This window comes from Gossypium raimondii, chromosome 5 (genome assembly GCF_025698545.1).
Source record: "Gossypium raimondii isolate GPD5lz chromosome 5, ASM2569854v1, whole genome shotgun sequence".
Taxonomy (NCBI): Eukaryota; Viridiplantae; Streptophyta; class Magnoliopsida; order Malvales; family Malvaceae; genus Gossypium; species Gossypium raimondii.
Window position 1 is genome coordinate 55,859,616 of NC_068569.1, and position 17,791 is coordinate 55,877,406.

The 17,791-nt window shown below is 32.8% G+C and overlaps 3 protein-coding genes across 4 annotated transcripts; all 3 read left to right on the forward strand.

Moving 5' to 3' along the window:
- The first annotated feature begins 1,636 nt into the window (after positions 1-1,636).
- On the forward strand, positions 1,637-5,002 carry LOC105768492 (uncharacterized). The gene is made up of 4 exons (XM_012588429.2): positions 1,637-2,217; positions 2,683-3,132; positions 3,213-3,528; positions 4,489-5,002. Exons 1-4 carry the CDS (start codon positions 1,813-1,815, stop codon positions 4,623-4,625), a joined length of 1,308 nt encoding a protein of 435 aa, XP_012443883.1. The 5' UTR covers positions 1,637-1,812; the 3' UTR covers positions 4,626-5,002.
- Positions 5,003-6,751: 1,749 nt separating this feature from the next.
- Positions 6,752-9,717, forward strand: LOC105768494 (grpE protein homolog 2, mitochondrial). 2 transcript variants are annotated; one of them, XM_012588433.2, is made up of 6 exons: positions 6,753-7,025; positions 7,810-8,008; positions 8,096-8,289; positions 8,373-8,540; positions 9,035-9,163; positions 9,340-9,717. In XM_012588433.2, exons 1-6 carry the CDS (start codon positions 6,888-6,890, stop codon positions 9,451-9,453), a joined length of 942 nt encoding a protein of 313 aa, XP_012443887.1. In that variant the 5' UTR covers positions 6,753-6,887; the 3' UTR covers positions 9,454-9,717. The 2 variants fall into 2 exon arrangements, with proteins under 2 accessions (XP_012443886.1, XP_012443887.1); XM_012588432.2 differs by having other exon boundaries at positions 6,752-7,025; positions 7,810-8,289.
- Positions 9,718-12,300: 2,583 nt separating this feature from the next.
- LOC105768495 (65-kDa microtubule-associated protein 1) lies at positions 12,301-17,526 on the forward strand. Its single transcript, XM_052630586.1, has 11 exons — positions 12,301-12,435; positions 13,242-13,293; positions 13,412-13,482; positions 13,588-13,791; positions 13,945-14,196; positions 14,659-14,874; positions 14,952-15,107; positions 15,190-15,501; positions 15,827-15,914; positions 16,246-16,394; positions 17,065-17,526. Exons 3-11 carry the CDS (start codon positions 13,417-13,419, stop codon positions 17,365-17,367), a joined length of 1,746 nt encoding a protein of 581 aa, XP_052486546.1. The 5' UTR covers positions 12,301-12,435; positions 13,242-13,293; positions 13,412-13,416; the 3' UTR covers positions 17,368-17,526.
- Positions 17,527-17,791: the final 265 nt, after the last annotated feature.

A 17,791-nucleotide genomic window follows, 5' to 3' on the forward strand; every position in this document is an offset into this window, starting at 1 on the left:
CACCTATAAATATGAGTTCTCACAACTCATTCGAAGACTTTTGACATTCTAACCCCCAAAGCTCTCTCTAAAATGCTTTCAAAACAAACTACCATCCACCACTAAAGTGTTATAGGGTTAACTCCAATTTTCCTTTCTGCAAGTTTAATAATCTTTCATCTAAATAAACCTTCGGTTTAAGTTTAATAAACCTTAATTTACGCTAACAATTGCTTAAGTTTAATTAATAATCATTATGTCATTCCCCTAATCTATTAGTATAAATAGTAGTTCATTCTTCTTTTCAAATAAAACTTGAAAGAAATTTATTTTCTCTCTCATAAAATTGTTACCATTATTATTCTTATAAGAAAAGAAAATTTGATTATAATCGTATGTACCAATTGACGAGCAATTTCATCTTAAAAATAAAGGGTTAAATCCTTGACAACTATGTTAAGTTCGATTCTTCAAATTTAATCTCGATAAGTAGTTTTAATAAAGTTTATAAATAATAAAACAAATAATATGTTAGTATTAAGTCACTAACAAGATTTGATTAATAAGAATTATATCTTGATAACTTAATTAAAATATTTTAAAATTTAGATTATAAATTTCAATATAATTCAATCTTATCTTTAATAATCAAATCAATTTATCATTTAAAATGTATAGCTTTCATTGTCAAAGAAATGATGTAGTTGTCTTAATTGGAACATAAAATTGAACATGCCTCCTCAAAACATGGTGATTATGATGTTTTAACCTTAAATTCTAATCCTTTAATCAAAAGTATCATTATGCTTTTTGTCCCAAAATCCAAGTTTATGATTTCACAAGATTATAACCACTTGATATGATGCTGAAAAACCCAAAATTAATTAATAAAATTATCAAAATACCATGTATTTCTAATTAAAAAAATTACCATATATTGTTGATTAAGTGTTAGTTCAATTGACATAAGTATTATTGTCAATATAGGAGGATGTGAGTTCAAACACGCTGAAGCTCGTTATCCTCCTATATATGAGTTGAGAGAGACTATGGGTAGTTCTAAGTATTATGTCAAAAAGAGCAAATAAGAGATCAGACCAATCTTATTAAAAATTCACTATTGATGTGGAAGATAATATTCAAAATAGAATTAATTTTTTATTTGAAAAAACTTAAAATATATGAAAAAAATCCAAATAGAAATTAATGAAAATTTTAAGAGAATAACCAATTTGCTATTTTATTTACAAGGATTAATTTATCCTTTTTTTTAAATAAATGGGATAAAATTCAACCAAAGTCTTCGCTGGATTTTTTACCTTACGCTACAGTGTGGCTACAGAATCTAATCTCACTGTCACCACTGTTTTTACACTAATCGCAATTAAATGCATCACCCATCTAAACTCGCCCTTAATACAGAAACTTTCATAATACTTTTACTCAAGTCATTATGTATTCGATAAGCATAATTTATAATAAAAAAAATTTTGATGAAAAATACAATTGATTGAAATAGATTTTTAAATAAAATAAATAAATTTTAATAATTCTACCAATGGGAAAAACAACAATCACAACATGTTAGGATTTTCCAAATAAAACCCAAAAAAAAAAAATTTGTCAATTTATAAATGATTGTTCAATAAAAAAGCCAAACCAGAACAAGTTTCAGACACTTTCTTTAAAACACAAATTTCCTGTCTCGTAATCCCAACACCTGTTTTCCTCTTATAGGATTTAGAACATCGTTAAAACTCCATTACCCGCCCCCCTCCCCTTAAGGTCCTCACTTTTTTTGTTCTTTTTACAGCTAAACAATCAAGTCCTTCCATGGAAGATACTACTAGGGAACCATTAATGGACCGATCAACCAGGTTCCAAAGAACCATATCCCATGCCCAAGATGAACTACACAGCTTTAGAACATACTTACGTTGGATGTGTGTAGATCAATCCAACATTTGGACAGCTTCTTTGTCTTGGTTTTTGTTCATCGTTTTAGGACTAGTGGTTCCTTGTTTATCTCATTTTTTCTTAGCTTGTTCTTCTTGTGATGCTAAACATGCTAGACCTTATGATTGGGTGGTTCAATTGTCTTTGAGCAGTGTTTCGACCATGTCGTTTGTTTGTTTAACTAGTTTTGTGAAGAAATATGGGTTGAAAAGGTTCTTGTTTTTCGACAAGCTTTGTAATGAAAGTGAGATTGTTAGAAAAGGGTATACTGCTAAGCTCAATGTAAGTTCTGTTCTTTTTTTTTGGGGGGGGGGGTTGAAGAGATTTTATATGGGTTTTTGATTTAATTTCTGGGCTGAGTTTTAAATTTTGAAAAAAAAATCGGTTTTTATGAAATTATTTGAAGTCAAAGATCCATAATTGACTGAAATTACAGCCATGATCATTGTTTTTGACTAATATCCCTTGTTTCAGAATTGGATGAATTCAGATCAAGTTAATCATTTTGAGTTTAGATCATTTCGATTGAGTCTTAGTTTCGAAGTAGTTCTTTTCGCCTTTAGTTTTAGATTAAGAGGTAGAATATGGTGCCCCCCAAGTGTCTGTAAAATTGTCTCTTCCAACTTACTTTTTAACTCTTTTTGTTTTGGATTATGGGGTTTGAAGATTTGGGATGATAAACATTTGAAAAAGTTCAAATTTCTTTGTGTTAATGTGATTTATCTTTATGTGTTTTTTCATTTGCAGAGATCGTTGAAGATCGTATCGTCTTTTGTTATTCCGTGTTTCTTAGCCGAGACGGCATACAAAGTATGGTGGTATGCCTCGGGCGCTTCGCAAATTCCTTTCCTCGGAATCGTCTGGTTGAGCGACAGTGTAGCTTGTTTCATGGAGCTATGTTCATGGCTTTATCGGACCACGGTTTTCTTCCTCGTATGCGTCCTCTTCCACCTCGTTTGTAACCTCCAAGTTCTCCGGATCCAAGACTTTGCGCAGGTTTTCCAAGTTGATTCTGATGTGGGTTCGGTTTTGTCCGAACACCTACGAATCCGGAGGCATTTACGGATCATTAGCCATCGGTATCGTTCATTCATATTATGGTGTTTGATTTTGGTCACAGGTAGCCAATTCACTTCATTGCTTGTAACTTTGAAGGCTACTTCGGAATTGAACATTTACAAAGCTGGAGAACTTCTTGTAAGTGTTTTATTTTCATAAAAAAATCTATTATAAAGTTTGGGTTCGATCTAACCTTCTTATTGGTTTATCGTTTGTAGATGTGTTCTTTAACTCTTGTCACCGGACTCTGTATATTATTACGAAGCGCGACGAAAATAACACACAAAGCGCAATCGGTTACGTGCCTTGCTTCAAAATGGCATGTTTGTGCAACCTTAGATTCTTTCGACGTGAACGACGGTGAGACGCCGAGGACACCGGCTATTCATGTCCGCCAATCGTTTCCTAATGTGGGAACCGACGGTGAATCGGAGAGTGAAGATGTTGGGGAAGAAGAAGATGACTTGGATAACAATAAGTTGATCCCAGCTTATGCTTATAGTACCATTTCATACCAGAAAAGACACGCTCTAGGTAAGAGTAGTGCCTGGTTTCTCTTTTAGTGTAGTTAGACTTGTTAGTTCTGATTTGAGTCTAGAAACTTGATCCGGTTAATCCGAATATGAGCTCAACTCATCCTTGTTTGACTATAGAAAGTCAACAACTTGAACTTGCCCAACCCGAACGTAAAACTGACCCACTTTGACCGTAAAAAGTTAACCCAAGCTCTCCCTTCCCAAACCTTAAAATGATTCCAACCAGAAATGACAGAATTCAAAATGACCCAAACTGAAAAGTCCCAATTTCGGAATGACTCAAATTCAAAAGGATTTTAACTTGAAATGACCCAAACCCAAAGTATTTCAAAAATGATTCGAACCAAACCTAAAAATGATTAGAACCAGAAATGTCTGAACCCAAAATGACCCAAGCTTGAAAAGATCCAATCCCGAATTGACTAAAATCCAAAATGATTCGAACCTGAAATTACAACCTGAGATGACCCGAACTCAAAATGCTCTAAACCTAAATGCCAAACCTAAATGACGACCTCAAATGACTTAGAGTATAGAAACTTGTTAATTCTGATCCAATTAATCTAAATATGATCTCCACTCATCCTTGTTTGACCATAGAAAGTCAACAACCTAGGTAAACAACCCATTTTGGCCATAAAAGGTCAACCTGAACTCCCCAACTTACTTATAAATGATTCAAACTCAAAATGACCTACTTAAAATGACTCAAACTCGAAATGACCTATCTTGCATACGTACATGGTAAACATGAATGACTTGAACCCGAAATACATTAAACTTGGAATGATTCAAACTTGTAATGACTCAAAGAATTTAAACTCTGAATTGATCTGACATATGTTAACTTGAACCAAAATCAACCTGACCTACTCAATCCACACATTGTCTAAGTGTAATGTTTGTTAATGTTATTTGATGTGCCATTGATGGTGTTTTTGTGGGGATGATTTTGCAGTGACATATTTTGAGAACAACAGAGCTGGGATTACAATCTATGGGTTCATGTTAGATAGGAGCACACTTCACACCATTTTTGGCATTGAATTATCTCTTGTTCTATGGTTGCTTTCCAAGACCATTGGTATTTCTTGATTTCTCACACAATAGGAAATTCCAAGACTGCCCTTTTCGAGGGAGCGAGAGGTTCATAATGTTTGGAGGGTATTCTAGAGTTTTTCTTTTCTTTGATTTTTTTTTTCCTTTTTAAATTTGGGTTATATAGTTTATTTCCAATTACCTTAATTTTTCTTTTTCTTTTTGTAAAATCATATAGTTGTCCATATTGTTGTTCATTATTTTACGAGGAACTTAAATATAATGTTAAGAGAATCCCGTGTGTTAGTCTGATAGTCAAGATGTTTACTATCCCAGTTGTGGTCTGGGTTTGAGTTGCACTAGTCTCATTACTGTTAGAGCTTTAAAACTGTGAGGGTGTTAAAAGAGATTGTATTTATGAACTTACATTTTTTAATGATTTTTCTTTTTCATAATACATTTTTTGAATGAAGAAAAATGGTGTCTATTCGAGTAATCCAATTTTTATTAGTCATTTAATATTAAGGGTAAATTTCTTTAGTAGTCACTCAACTATTGTTAAGTTTTTTTCTAGTCACTTAATTATAAAAAATTATAAAATAATCACTTTTGGTTATCTTTTCGGCCACTAGTTGCTAAATAGATAACGAAAAGATAATATAGTAGCTTTTAAATTTTGCATGCTTAATATTTATATATTGTGTTACTTTATTCTTAATTTTAAAAATTTAATCCTTAACATTTATATATTGTGCAATTTAATCTTTTGTAGTTTTGCTTATTTATTTATTTATTTATTTATGGTTATTTCATTTATAAAGCTAAAAAATAAATTTATCAACTAAATTTAATCGAAAATATACCAAAAATAAAAACACTAAAAATCTAAGATAATAATTTTAATATTTTCGCATTCTTTTAAAATTAATCTTCAATGTCACAAAGAAAAGTAAAATTACAAAAAAATTAAATTACACAATATGTAAATGTTGATGGTTAATTTTTTAAAATCAAGACTAAATTGATGAATGTATAAATGTTAAGGTTAAAGTTACTATTATACCAATTTAAAAGTCACAAGTTATCTTTCCGTTAATAATTTAACTCCTAATGACAAAAAAGTAGAATAAGATAAATAGTTACATTACCATTTTATAACATTTCATTGTTGAATAACCAAAAAAAAAACTAATAATTAAGTGACTACCGTAATAGTTTCTCCAAATATTAATTAAAATGATAAAAATATTATATCTATATTTTTTATAATTAAAAAAATATAACTTTTTAAAATTTTTTGAACAATCATATTATAGTTTAGCACAATGCCTAGAACTACTCATCAATAGGAGCATAATGCGCTTCAGCACACTCAAACCTACGTTTTCTTATGTTGGCAGCAATACCCATGCCATTCGAGATAGAGACTCAATCAGCATAACTTTTTAAATTCTTAAGTGATATGTAAAACAATTTTAGTGCCACATCATCATATGTTGAAAAAAGTACCAAATTCTTCCTAAAAAATACTAAATATTATTTTATCTTGTTATGGTGTTCGCCATTATCAACCCGTTATTCGATTAGGACCGACCCAATCCTCTTTAATTCAGTAGTGATAACTTGCATAGTTCGCTTACATGAGTTCGCACGTGGTGAGTTCGTATCATCATGTAAGCAAACTCATGCTTAGAAAACACGTATTAACCTTAGAATATGATACATGTATAAGACTTACCTAAGATGTCAAATCCAAAAACCGCATCATATAAATAGAGTAAATTAACCTCCTTGAACATATCTCAAGCTATAACTCGTAGTACACGACAAATGCAAGATTATGTTAAAATTTATTTAATAAAAACTTTATGAAAATTTATGTAAGTATCCAAATACAATAAAAACACAAAATTTTCACTTGCATTAAAGTTTGCCATACGCTACCGTTTTGACCACACCTCCTGACCACATATATTTAATAATAATTAAAAAAAATAAAAACCTTCTCGATGCTTCTAAATTCTTATACATAAACAGACCGACCAATTAATACAAAGACAATAAAACCCTCAAAGAACGTTCAAATTCACCAATCTACCTATATAAACGATGTCGTTTTCTATCCTACTAAGAGGATACTTTAGCCAACCAATAAATAAAACGAACTTCTTTTGTTTCATCTCTATTTTCACGGTCTATCGCTCTAAATTTCTTCCCTTCTTTCCCTTTTTTTTCTCTCTCTAAAAACCCTGTTTATATTTTTTAAATTTCCCATTTTTGACCCTCTAAAACCCTAAACCTCCTTCTTCTTGTTCCGAGATGTTGATGTCCAGGGCTCTGTCACGCGTCTCAAGGAGAGTTGGTGCACGCTCCTTGCTTCTCTCTGCTCCGAAGAGCTTTCAATCTCCAAGCCTTTCCACTCAGTTTCACTCTCTTGTTAGTGAATCTCCGAATAAGGTACAAAAATTAGTTACAATTATGTGTTCTGATAGGGTTTTGCTAGGGTTTAAGGGATTTGTTCCTTTTTTTATTACTATTGATTTTTCTTTTTTTTTTATTTAAATTATGTGTTCTGATTTGTAAAGTTGAACACTTTGAAGTAGAATTTCAGTTTCTGTTACTGAAATGAATGTTACTAATTGCATTATTAATGATTTATTAGTTTTAATTTCATATTTTTCATGTTCATTTTATCAGTATCTTGTTTGGTTCTAAGGTTCTCATTTTTTTTCTTTTTAATCAGATATTGAATGACCATTTAGGAATTATGATCTTAAACTTATAAATTGATTCCTTGAAAGCATAATCAATTTCATACATATTGATAAAAAATCGGTAGGCACTTGTACTAGGAGCTAAATTGCATTTTCCCCCTCTTAAATTAGTCCCTATACATCAAAGAGCAAACTGGTCATTCTGTTAAAAATTCATTCATTTCTACTGTCAAAAACTGGTATATGTTAGAATGATATGATGTACACGTGGCGTGTTGTTCTGTCAGCCACACCGGTTTCTAATGGTAGAAAATGGATGAATATTTTAATAAAAAGGACCTGTTTGCTCTTTGATCTGATATACAATGACTAATTTGCTCTTTTTTTAGTAAAGGGGGGAAAATGCAATTTGACTCCTAGTACAAGGGTCTTTATTATACGTTTACCTAAAATTTCTCATTTTAGTGCATTTTGTTTGAATTATGGTGCATTATTGTATGTTGCATTCACTTAGTTTATCTATGCAGGTGATTACAAACGATGTGTGTTTGCTGCAAAATTCGAACCTCCATTGGAACGCTTTCCGACGATTTGGGATCTCTTCGTCAGCCTCACCCGAGCCTTCTGAAAAGGAACATGGGAGTGCCGTAGACAATAATGGTCAAGATCCTGTGAAGCCGAGTGAGGATACAATTCCTGGAGAAGCTGAAGCTACAAAAGAATCAGGTTTTAACTCAGAATCCCAAAATACGATGCCTCAATCTGATAAAAGGAGGAGAAAAGCTGCTAAACGAACCGCGTTTTCTGATTCAGATTCCGAGAGTGATGGTGACTTATCGATGGCTGATATGGTGAAACTCGTGGAGGAAAAAGAAGAACTCTTGAAGACCAAGCAAACGGAGATTGAACAAATGAAGGACAAAGTTGTTCGAACTCTTGCAGAAATGGAGAACGTTATGGCTAGGACAAGACGGGAAGCGGAGAACTCGAAAAAATTTGCAATTCAGGTAACGTTGATGAATCATTAAACCACCCAAATTCTGTTTGGGATATCTGAAATCGATTGTAATTTTTTGTCGTTGTGCTGCAGAATTTCGCAAAGGGCTTACTTGATGTTGCGGACAATTTAGGAAGGGCTTCTACACATGTTAAAGGTAGTTTCTCTAAGATCGACGAATCCAATGACACTTCTGGAGCTGTACCGCTCCTTAAAACACTCTTAGAAGGAGTTGAAATGACTGAGAAGCAGCTTGGAGAGGTAGGCTTTTTGTTATTTCGCCAAAACTCAGGTTGTTAGTTTTGAACCTGTCTATAATTTTGGTAGTTCTCATGAACCTGAGTTGTTAGAATTTTCATACTCAAACTTTTGTGGGTTCGATTATCGCATCTGTTTACTGGTAAATGGGACAAATTTGGTGAATTGAATTCCTCTTAAATCATTGAACTTCATCTGAAAATGTGTTTACACAGTGATGTGTGCTTAGTTAATCCTGCAAGTTATGAATTCTTCCTTGTTCGACACATTTTCAGACTTGGGTTTGGGGAGACCCTTTAGGACTCTCTAAATACATGAAAAAGAAGAGAAAAATTTGTAGATACCCATGTCAAATATATACCCGTGTCCGATCATTATATCCTAGTCCAAGTAACATAGGTTTCTTCTATGACTTGGACAATGTTTGGTCTCAACATCTGTTTCTATAACATGTTAGAGTTTTATTACTGACCAATTAGAATGTTTACTGCTTTCAGGTATTTAGAAAGTTTGGAGTGGAAAAATTTGATCCTACAAATGAACCATTTGATCCACACAGGCACAATGCGGTATTCCAAGTACCGGATAATTCCAAGCCTCCTGGCACGGTTGCTCATGTTTTGAAGGTATTATCTTCTAATCCGACTTTGTGTCGAGAAATATGATTAGTAACTGATTACATTATTTGACTCAAGGTCCCTTGTCTCTGTTAACCACAATTTGCTGTTTGAAGTTTGAATGACCGAAATGTTCATAGTTCGTTTAGTTACCGGTAAATGTGTGTTTCCATTGTTTATTACAGGCAGGTTACATGCTCTATGATCGAGTTATTCGACCGGCTGAGGTCGGTGTTACTCAAGCAACGGATGATGGTGCAACCGAGAATAACACGGGCGACAAAGTCTCTGATGCTTGATTGTAGGTTAAGTTGAGTTTTTAATGGCAAATTTTCAAGAACTTTGCCTATGTGATAAAAGAACTATACACATATGAAGGGTTTTCATGTTAAGATTCATCTATATTTTTGGTCATCAATCTCTTGTTTAGGGTTTGGGTTATGAATGAACTACTTCTTGACTCGATCATTATCGAGCTGAGCTAAACTTAAGCAATTCGAGCTATCAAGTCGGCTGTAACGAGGTGTTTTGAGTAACTGATAAAATTGATCGAGTTTTTTAAATTTTTTTTTTAAAATCACCAAAATTTTAATAAATATTTACATCAGTCGCCCACCAAGGGTAGATGCACCATGGCATCAAAAACTGTTTCAAGGAGCAATCAATGTAGTTTCTCATGCTTATCACTTAAGGTAGAAAATGTTGATTTTGGATAGTTAATTTTGTTTTATTAAAAATCTAAAATAAATTATCTTTTAAAGAAAAAGAGAGACATCAAATCATCATATTTATCTTTCATTTAAAACTATTCAAAATAATATTAAATTATTGGTATTTTAAATCAGTAGTATTTGATTTGATTGGTTCAATCGAGTTGCTTAATTGAATTAAATAAATTATTAAAAATAAAAAATGAATTTAATTAGTCAATCCAATCCCTTATTCAAATCAATACTCAGATTGGACCAAATTTAATCAATTCAATCCCTTATTCAAATCAGTACTCAGATTGCACCAAGGGTAAAAAAATGCAAATATCCAAATCTTCCATCTCAATTAATGTGCCAAGTTTGTAACATTATAATAAATTATGGTACGCTCATGATATTCTATAAGTGCCTTTGGTTAAAATAGTAATATTGAGGGAAAAGTGGTTTTTAGTTCTTAAGTTTAGATCTTTATGTGCATGTATTTTTTAAAATATATGTAAAAAGAAAATACTCAAAAATATGTTTGTGGCTTTATAAAAATATTGGATTTTTAGGAATTTCACAATTGAGTTAAGACCCGGTTGAAAGTGACATTACATGTACAATAGTTACATGTCATATGCTGTTGTTATGTGGGATTTTTCTTATGACAACAATAATCGAAGTTACCAATAAGTGTTGGGTGTAGTAGTAAAATACATTATATTTTCAAGGGAGAACGTAAGTTTAAACTTTAAAGATAATATTGTTGAGAACAGAAGTAAAGCCAAAAAAAAAAATTCTTGGAAAGTTGAAATTAAGTTTATATTTTTATGAGAGCTGAAGTGTAATTTGACAATTTTAATAGCTTAATTTTTTTACAATTTTTAAAAGATTAAATCAAAATTTTATATTTTTAGGGGTTAAAGTATAATTTTGTCATTTACTAAATTAAAATTTTGTAAAATTTAAAAGGCCAAAAATGAAATTTTATATTTTACGGGTCCTTCCCCTCCCCCAGCGCGGCCCCTTATTGGAACACAAATCCTCAAAACAGATTAATTTTCATTAACTTTAAAATAATAAAATAATTTAATTATTAAAAAATAATCAAAATTGGTTTGAACAAAAATTATATAAATTTTTTTACCTAATGATGTGTATGTAAAGTCTGGTTTAACTTTAAAATTTTATATTATAATAATCATATAATTTTGAACTAGTTTCTTATCCCGTGCAATGTACAAGTTTAATTACTTTTAGAATTTTTATAGTTTATATTACAATAGATTTGGATCGATTTCTAATTTAATTTTTAAAAAAGTTTTAAGTCCAAGTATGACTTAAGATGGGCCGTGCTAACCTGGTTGGGTATTAGTAAGATTACTTTTCGATTACTCAACTTTAAAAAGTTATAAAATGATTATTAAATCATTTAAAAGTTTTCATTTAGGTTATTAGACTGTTAAAATTATTATATGGCTTCCATTTGCACTGTTTGCACCAATCGAATGCTACAAATTTATGAACCAAAATCTAAATAATTTTTTTTTCTCTAATCTCTGAAACCAACCATCAGATTGATTTGGATTTGAGGTATGTTATTCTATTCATTGATGGGTATTAATCCACCATATTGATCGTGAATTGTCACTTAAAGCTCACTAGCTAGACTTCAAAAAAAAAAACTTAACAACTCAATTACCTATATAAAAATTTACAAATAATTCAGTGACTTAAATAAAAAATTTCGAATAGTTCAGTGACGATTTTGTAATATTTTGAAGTTGAGTAATCAAAATGTAAACTTATTAATAGTTTATTAACCTACGGTGTAGTTTACCCATCATTTTAAATTTGAGTAAACTACATTAGTAGTCAATCAACTATGGTTTTCTTTTTCTTTTTTGATCACCAAATTATAAAAAGTTACAAAATGGTCATTCAACTATTTAATTTTGTCTTTTTTGGTCACCTAATTATCTTAAACTTTTTGGTGTTTCTATTTTTTACGTTAGTCGACTGGTGATAAAAAAAAGACAAAAGTTGAAAAGTTACGTGATCAATGCCCAGAACTACCCATAACCTACCATTAACACATAAATAGTAAGATAATACGCTTTAACGTACTCGAACCAACGTCCTCTTAAATTGACAACAATGCCCATGTCAATCGAATTAAGACTCAATCAACCCATTTTATTTTTTTAAGTGAATATATTTATGAAATATCAATTTAATTTTTGTACTATAAAAAAAATTAAATAATTCCAAATTTGAACATAATTAACACTTTCTATTTAAATAGGATTATTTTATGTCATTAGGACTAATTTTACCCAGTACATTCACCTATTTTCTTACGTTGATAGTGTCATATTCGTAAATATTCTTAAAAACATGGGTACTTATCCACCACAAGAATTAGTAAGGAAAAAGGGTCCCATTACTCTGCATTTTTAGGCTTCTGGTCTCTCTGTATCTCTGTGCTTCTCTCACTCCCACAAACTTTGTTCAGTCTCCGTAAAGATCAAAGCTTTGGATCTGAAAAAAGTTAAAAACCCAGAAATCTCTTCTTAAAACAAGATCTGGGTATGCATTATACTTTCTTTCTTTATAATTGCTGCATTTCAGTCGTCTTTATCTTAGTGCAAATGGTGAGAAAGTTGTGAATTTGTGAAGTTGGGTTTTTATTGTTGAAGCTGATTGTTTGGTTTTATAATGAAATCGAAGTAAGGGCTTGTTGATTTTTTGAGTGAAGAATGTGATAATGGAGTTTCATATTGCTAATAAGTTTTGTTTTTGTGTTGCTTTTTTGGCGAACATATGGGAAGCTCAATAGTTTAGTTTTTATTGGTTCTTGAAGTAAAGATTCTTGAAGCAAGACATTCAAGATTACTTTTTGCAGGTTCTTGCTTTAAATTCTTTGTAAATTTTCTGCTGGTTTAATTGCTCCATCAATTGCACTTTGGTGCTTTTTATAATACTTCAAGTTACTCACCCTATTTAAATTCTAGCTAGAGGCTTTATATAATATAATTTCTTTGCTAAGTGGTATAGTTGAATCTCACATTGTTTATACACCTTTTGAGGTTCTTTTATATGGCTTTGTACATTTTGAATTTATACTTTTGTTGCCACTTACATCATGTTAACATATGTGGAGCAATTTTTAATAGCAGAAATGGATGAAATTTTTACACAGTGATCAGTTTGCTCTTTGGTCTAACTGACAAGGACTAATTTGCCCCTTTTTTGAGTAATTGTGGTAAAATGCAATTTGACTTTAGTACAATGGCCTCCATGATACTTTTGTCTATATTCTCTAGTTACTACTATAATTCTTGAAACTTCTTCTAATTTAATGATTTGCCATTGTTTGTGACTTTTGCTGTTAGGTGTTTTATGTCATTCAGTCTGGTAAAGTGCTGTTTCTAGCTATTCAATAAGGTGTGTGTTTGTGTGTGTGTGTATATACATTATTTTCTCCTTATTGCTTTTTTTGTGTGTGCTTCAAGATTTTAAAGAAACACGTATTAATATTTATTAAATGCTTCCCATGGTGCAGGCAAAATGGCGGATGCTGAAAACTCTCTTCTAGGAGAAACCACTTGTGGTTCTTTATTGCAGAAACTGCAGGTAATATGGCTTCTAAGTTTGCTTTCTCCGATAAAACCTTTGTTTCTAGCACCTGTTTGTTTTGTAAGAAATATAGCTGGTAAAATGTTATCCGTTTGATCGTAGGAAATTTGGGATGAAGTGGGTGAAAGTGATGAAGAGAGAGACAAGATGCTTCTTCAGATAGAACAAGAGTGCTTGGATGTGTACAAGAGGAAGGTTGAGCAAGCTGCAAATTCGAGAGCACAACTTCTTCAGGTCTTATCCGATGCCAAACTCGAGCTTTCAACACTTGTATCAGCTCTTGGAGACAAAAGTTCTGTTGGCATTGTGAGTAATCACTTAATTTCACCTTATATTCAAAGTTGCTATGGATAAGTGGGAAGCTATTAATCTTGGTATGCAAAATAAATGTTTATTTATAAGTATACTGTAAAATAGTTTGAGCTACAGCCCATGTTATTCGTTTGGGTTTGATAACAGCCAGAGAAGGGATCCGAAACAATCAAGGAACAACTTGCTGCTATAGCACCAGCACTTGAACAGCTATGGAAACAAAAGGAGGAGAGAGTTAAGGAGTTTTCCGATGTACGGTCTCAGATTCAGAAGATATGTGGGGAAATTGCTGGAAATGCCAGTGAACAGACAGGTGCTCTTGCGGTGGATGATTCCGATTTGTCCTTGAAGAAGTTGGATGAGTATCAAGTAAAACTGAAAGAACTTCAAAAAGAGAAGGTAAAATTCATTGGCTTAAATATCCTGTGGTAAAAGTACCATGGTAGTCCTTGAGTCGGATTGCATTTTGTCTCCTCTACTTAAAAAATGGGCAAATTAGTCCATGTACATTAGATCAAAGAGTAAACTAGTCCTTTTGTTAAAAATTTCTTCCATTTCTATTATTAAAAAGTGATCTGTGTACATCAGCATGAGGGTACACGTGGCACGTCACATGTCACTACTTGATTATTCCGTTAGCCACACTAGTTTTTAACAATACAAATTGATGAAATTTTTAACAGAAATGATCAATCTGCTTTTTTGATGTAACGTATAGAAACTAAGTTGCCCATTTTTTAGTAGAAGGGGCAAAACGCAATGTGGCTCCTAATCTAGGGGCCTCAATGGTACTTTTTCCAATATCTTGGTATCTAGTCTTTACATAAATCAATACCATTAACTTTTCTCATTGCATTGCAGAGTGATAGACTTAGTAAAGTCCTTGAATATGTCAGCACTGTACATGATCTCTGTGCTGTCCTCGGAATGGATTTCTTTAGTACTATAACTGAAGTTCATCCAAGCTTAGGTGACTCTACTGGTGTGCAGTCAAAAAGCATTAGCAATGATACACTATCGAGGTTGGCCAAGACGGTTTCAGCTCTAAATGAAGATAAGAAGCAGAGGCTTCATAAGGTCTCTTTTGTTTTTTATAGCGAATATGTTCTTCTTCGTTTTTAAAATTTGAAGTCAACGTTTTCCTCTTTTGGCAGCTTCAAGAGTTAGCTACTCAGCTCATTGATCTTTGGAATCTGATGGACACCCCCGAAGAAGGAAGAAGATTATTCAATCATGTTACCTGCAACACTTCTGCATTGGTTGATAAAGTGACTGGTCCTGGTGCTCTTGCTCTAGATCTGATTGAGCAGGTAATCGGGTTTCTTGCTTGATTGTTTGTAAGTATAAGCGAGAACAATTGCTTATTTAAATTCATTTTCTCTTGTCCTTAAGGCGGAGGTGGAAGTTGATAGGCTCGATAAGCTAAAGTCAAGCAGAATGAAGGAGATAGCTTTGAAAAGACAAGTGGAGCTTGAGAAGATATTTGCCTCGGTTCATATAGAGATAGATCCGGAAGCTGCTAGGGAGAAAATTATGGCTCTGATTGATTCTGGTAATGTTGAGCCTACTGAATTACTAGCTGACATGGATAATCAGATAATGAAAGCAAAAGAAGAAGCCCTTAGTCGAAAAGAAATATTGGACCGGGTTGAAAAGTGGATGTCAGCTTGTGAAGAAGAAAGTTGGCTTGAAGACTACAATCGGGTATTTACGATATCACTCATCAGTCTTTGTTTCTCTTTGACTTCTTGCTGCCACCGCTCTTTTCCCTGTCGGTGCGTGTGCCGATTTGTGTCTTTATATAGTTGTCCTATATTTCATCCTAACACAATACAATTAAGAATATTGGCCTGAAGTGCCATGTTCACTTATAAACATTTTGTGTTTTTTCAAATATGGTACATTAAGTATAAAAATAGTACTAAAGACACCGATATGCTGGTGTTCTTCCTTGTGAATGCTCATAAACTTATTTCTTCTATCTGAAATTAAGTGTTTTGCTTCCACTGATACTTTCCTGCTGAAACAGGATGAGAATCGGTACAATGCAAGTAGGGGTGCACACTTAAATCTCAAGCGTGCTGAGAAAGCTCGGATTCTGGTCAACAAAATTCCTGGTAGGACCATCTAGAGTAATAGTTTAATGATGTATGATTCATATTCCATCGGTGGCTAATGTGCACTCTTGCATTTCCTTGAACTATTGTTAGCAATTTGATATATTGCCTTGTAATCTACCTTTGATGAGGCTCAATATATATATACACATACATATGTATGCATATATCAAAGATGGAGGTTTGATAGTGAAAAAAATTCGTGTATATACCTTAAGACGGTCATCATATTGCTATTGCATGGGATTCAAATTTTGAGAGATGAAATGATGTTTAGCATGCATGCATGACAATAGTTTTTTTATTCATTGGTATTATTGGGCTTCTGTAGGTATGGTTGACACTTTGGTTGCCAAAACTCGAGCTTGGGAAGAAGATCGTGGCATATCGTTTATGTATGATGGTGTTCCCCTTCTTGCCATGCTAGATGAATACGCAATGTTGAGGCAAGAACGAGAAGAAGAAAAGAGGAGGCTTAGGGTATGTTTTTGATGGTAAAAGTACCATGAAGACCCTTGTACTAGAAGTCAAATTGCATTTTGCCCCTCTACTAAAAAAACTGAGCAAATTAGTTCCTATACATTAAATCAAAGAGCAAATTGATCTTTTCTATTAAAAATCTCATCCTGATGTATGAGGACCAATTTTTGCCGATAGAAGTGGATGAAATTTTTAAAAGAAATATTAATTTGTTCTTTGAGCTAACTACATGGATTACTTTACCCATTTTTTGGAGTAGACGGGGTAAAATACAATTCGACTCCTAATATAGTGGCATCCATAATATTTTTACCGGTTTTGATTTGTTATTAGTTCATGCTATATAACTTACAGCATGAACCTAGATCTTAATTTGAAGAATTATGTTGCTCCGACTCTTCATAAGTATCAATGCTTTAGACCATTATACGACACATATTTAGTCATGAGTATGAGGTATGATTCTGCATTGAACATACTCATGTATCATTTCGGGGTTAGATCATTCAGGTTTGACAGTCAAGTTCGAGTTATTTTGGGTTCAGGTCATTCTAGGTTTGAATCATTTTTCGGATTCAGGTTGGTCAAATGAGATTAAGTCAGGTTCTAGAAGTCCAAGAAGGTGAACTAAAAAGTTTTTTCAGCTAACACAGACATTTTTCATATTTAGGGTCAGAAAAAGGTCGGTGAGCAGCAAAACATGGAGCAAGAAACCGCCTTTGGTTCAAGGCTAAGCCCTGCTCGGTCATCTGGTCCAAAGAAGGTGGTGGGGCCTCGAGCAAATGGAGGAGCCAACGGAACCCCGAGCAGGAGGTTGTCTCTAAACGCTAATCAAAATAGCAGCAGATCTGCGGGAAAAGACGGGAAGAGAGACAGTATGAAGTTGGCGGCTCCAGCCAACATCGTTACGGTTTCAAAAGACGACGCTGCCTCCCACGTTTCGAGAACAGATTCAGTTCCGGCATCACCATGAGAGATTTAACATCCCCTTTTGTCTTGTTATTACCAGATTGTTTATTTAGTGTATTGGTTTGAATCCAAGAGCTGTTGTTTGTAAGGGATATAGTTAGTGACTGGATGGTATACTATATACTGTTATATTAGCTTAATAATGTGATATAAATATTTAGCATTTGGGATCTGGTTTTCATCTTTTTGCTCAGTTTCAGGCGTATTATCTTTCGTTTTAAGGGTTTACTGAGCTCATAACTGAGCTCATAAATGGTAATTACATATGAGACTCATAACGAAGAGATCGTTGGTTTTATTCAATCGTCTTGTATTTTCTATTTGAACCAAATTAACAAACTAATAACTAAAGAAATACTAACATTATTTTTATTTCAATTTTAACGATCCGGTAAAAAAAGGTATAATGTCACATTTAGCCCTTAACA

Coding starts and splice junctions, on each gene's coding strand:
- LOC105768492 (XM_012588429.2), top strand. CDS start 1,813: ATGGAAGATACTACTAGGGAACCATTAATGGACCGATCAACCAGGTTC. Junction 2,218..2,682: donor GGTATACTGCTAAGCTCAAT/GTAAGTTCTGTT, acceptor TTTCATTTGCAG/AGATCGTTGAAGATCGTATC. Junction 3,529..4,488: donor CCAGAAAAGACACGCTCTAG/GTAAGAGTAGTG, acceptor ATGATTTTGCAG/TGACATATTTTGAGAACAAC.
- LOC105768494 (XM_012588432.2), top strand. CDS start 6,888: ATGTTGATGTCCAGGGCTCTGTCACGCGTCTCAAGGAGAGTTGGTGCA. Junction 8,290..8,372: donor CGAAAAAATTTGCAATTCAG/GTAACGTTGATG, acceptor GTTGTGCTGCAG/AATTTCGCAAAGGGCTTACT. Junction 9,164..9,339: donor CGGTTGCTCATGTTTTGAAG/GTATTATCTTCT, acceptor TGTTTATTACAG/GCAGGTTACATGCTCTATGA.
- LOC105768495 (XM_052630586.1), top strand. CDS start 13,417: ATGGCGGATGCTGAAAACTCTCTTCTAGGAGAAACCACTTGTGGTTCT. Junction 15,915..16,245: donor TCTGGTCAACAAAATTCCTG/GTAGGACCATCT, acceptor GGGCTTCTGTAG/GTATGGTTGACACTTTGGTT. Junction 16,395..17,064: donor AAGAAAAGAGGAGGCTTAGG/GTATGTTTTTGA, acceptor TTTCATATTTAG/GGTCAGAAAAAGGTCGGTGA.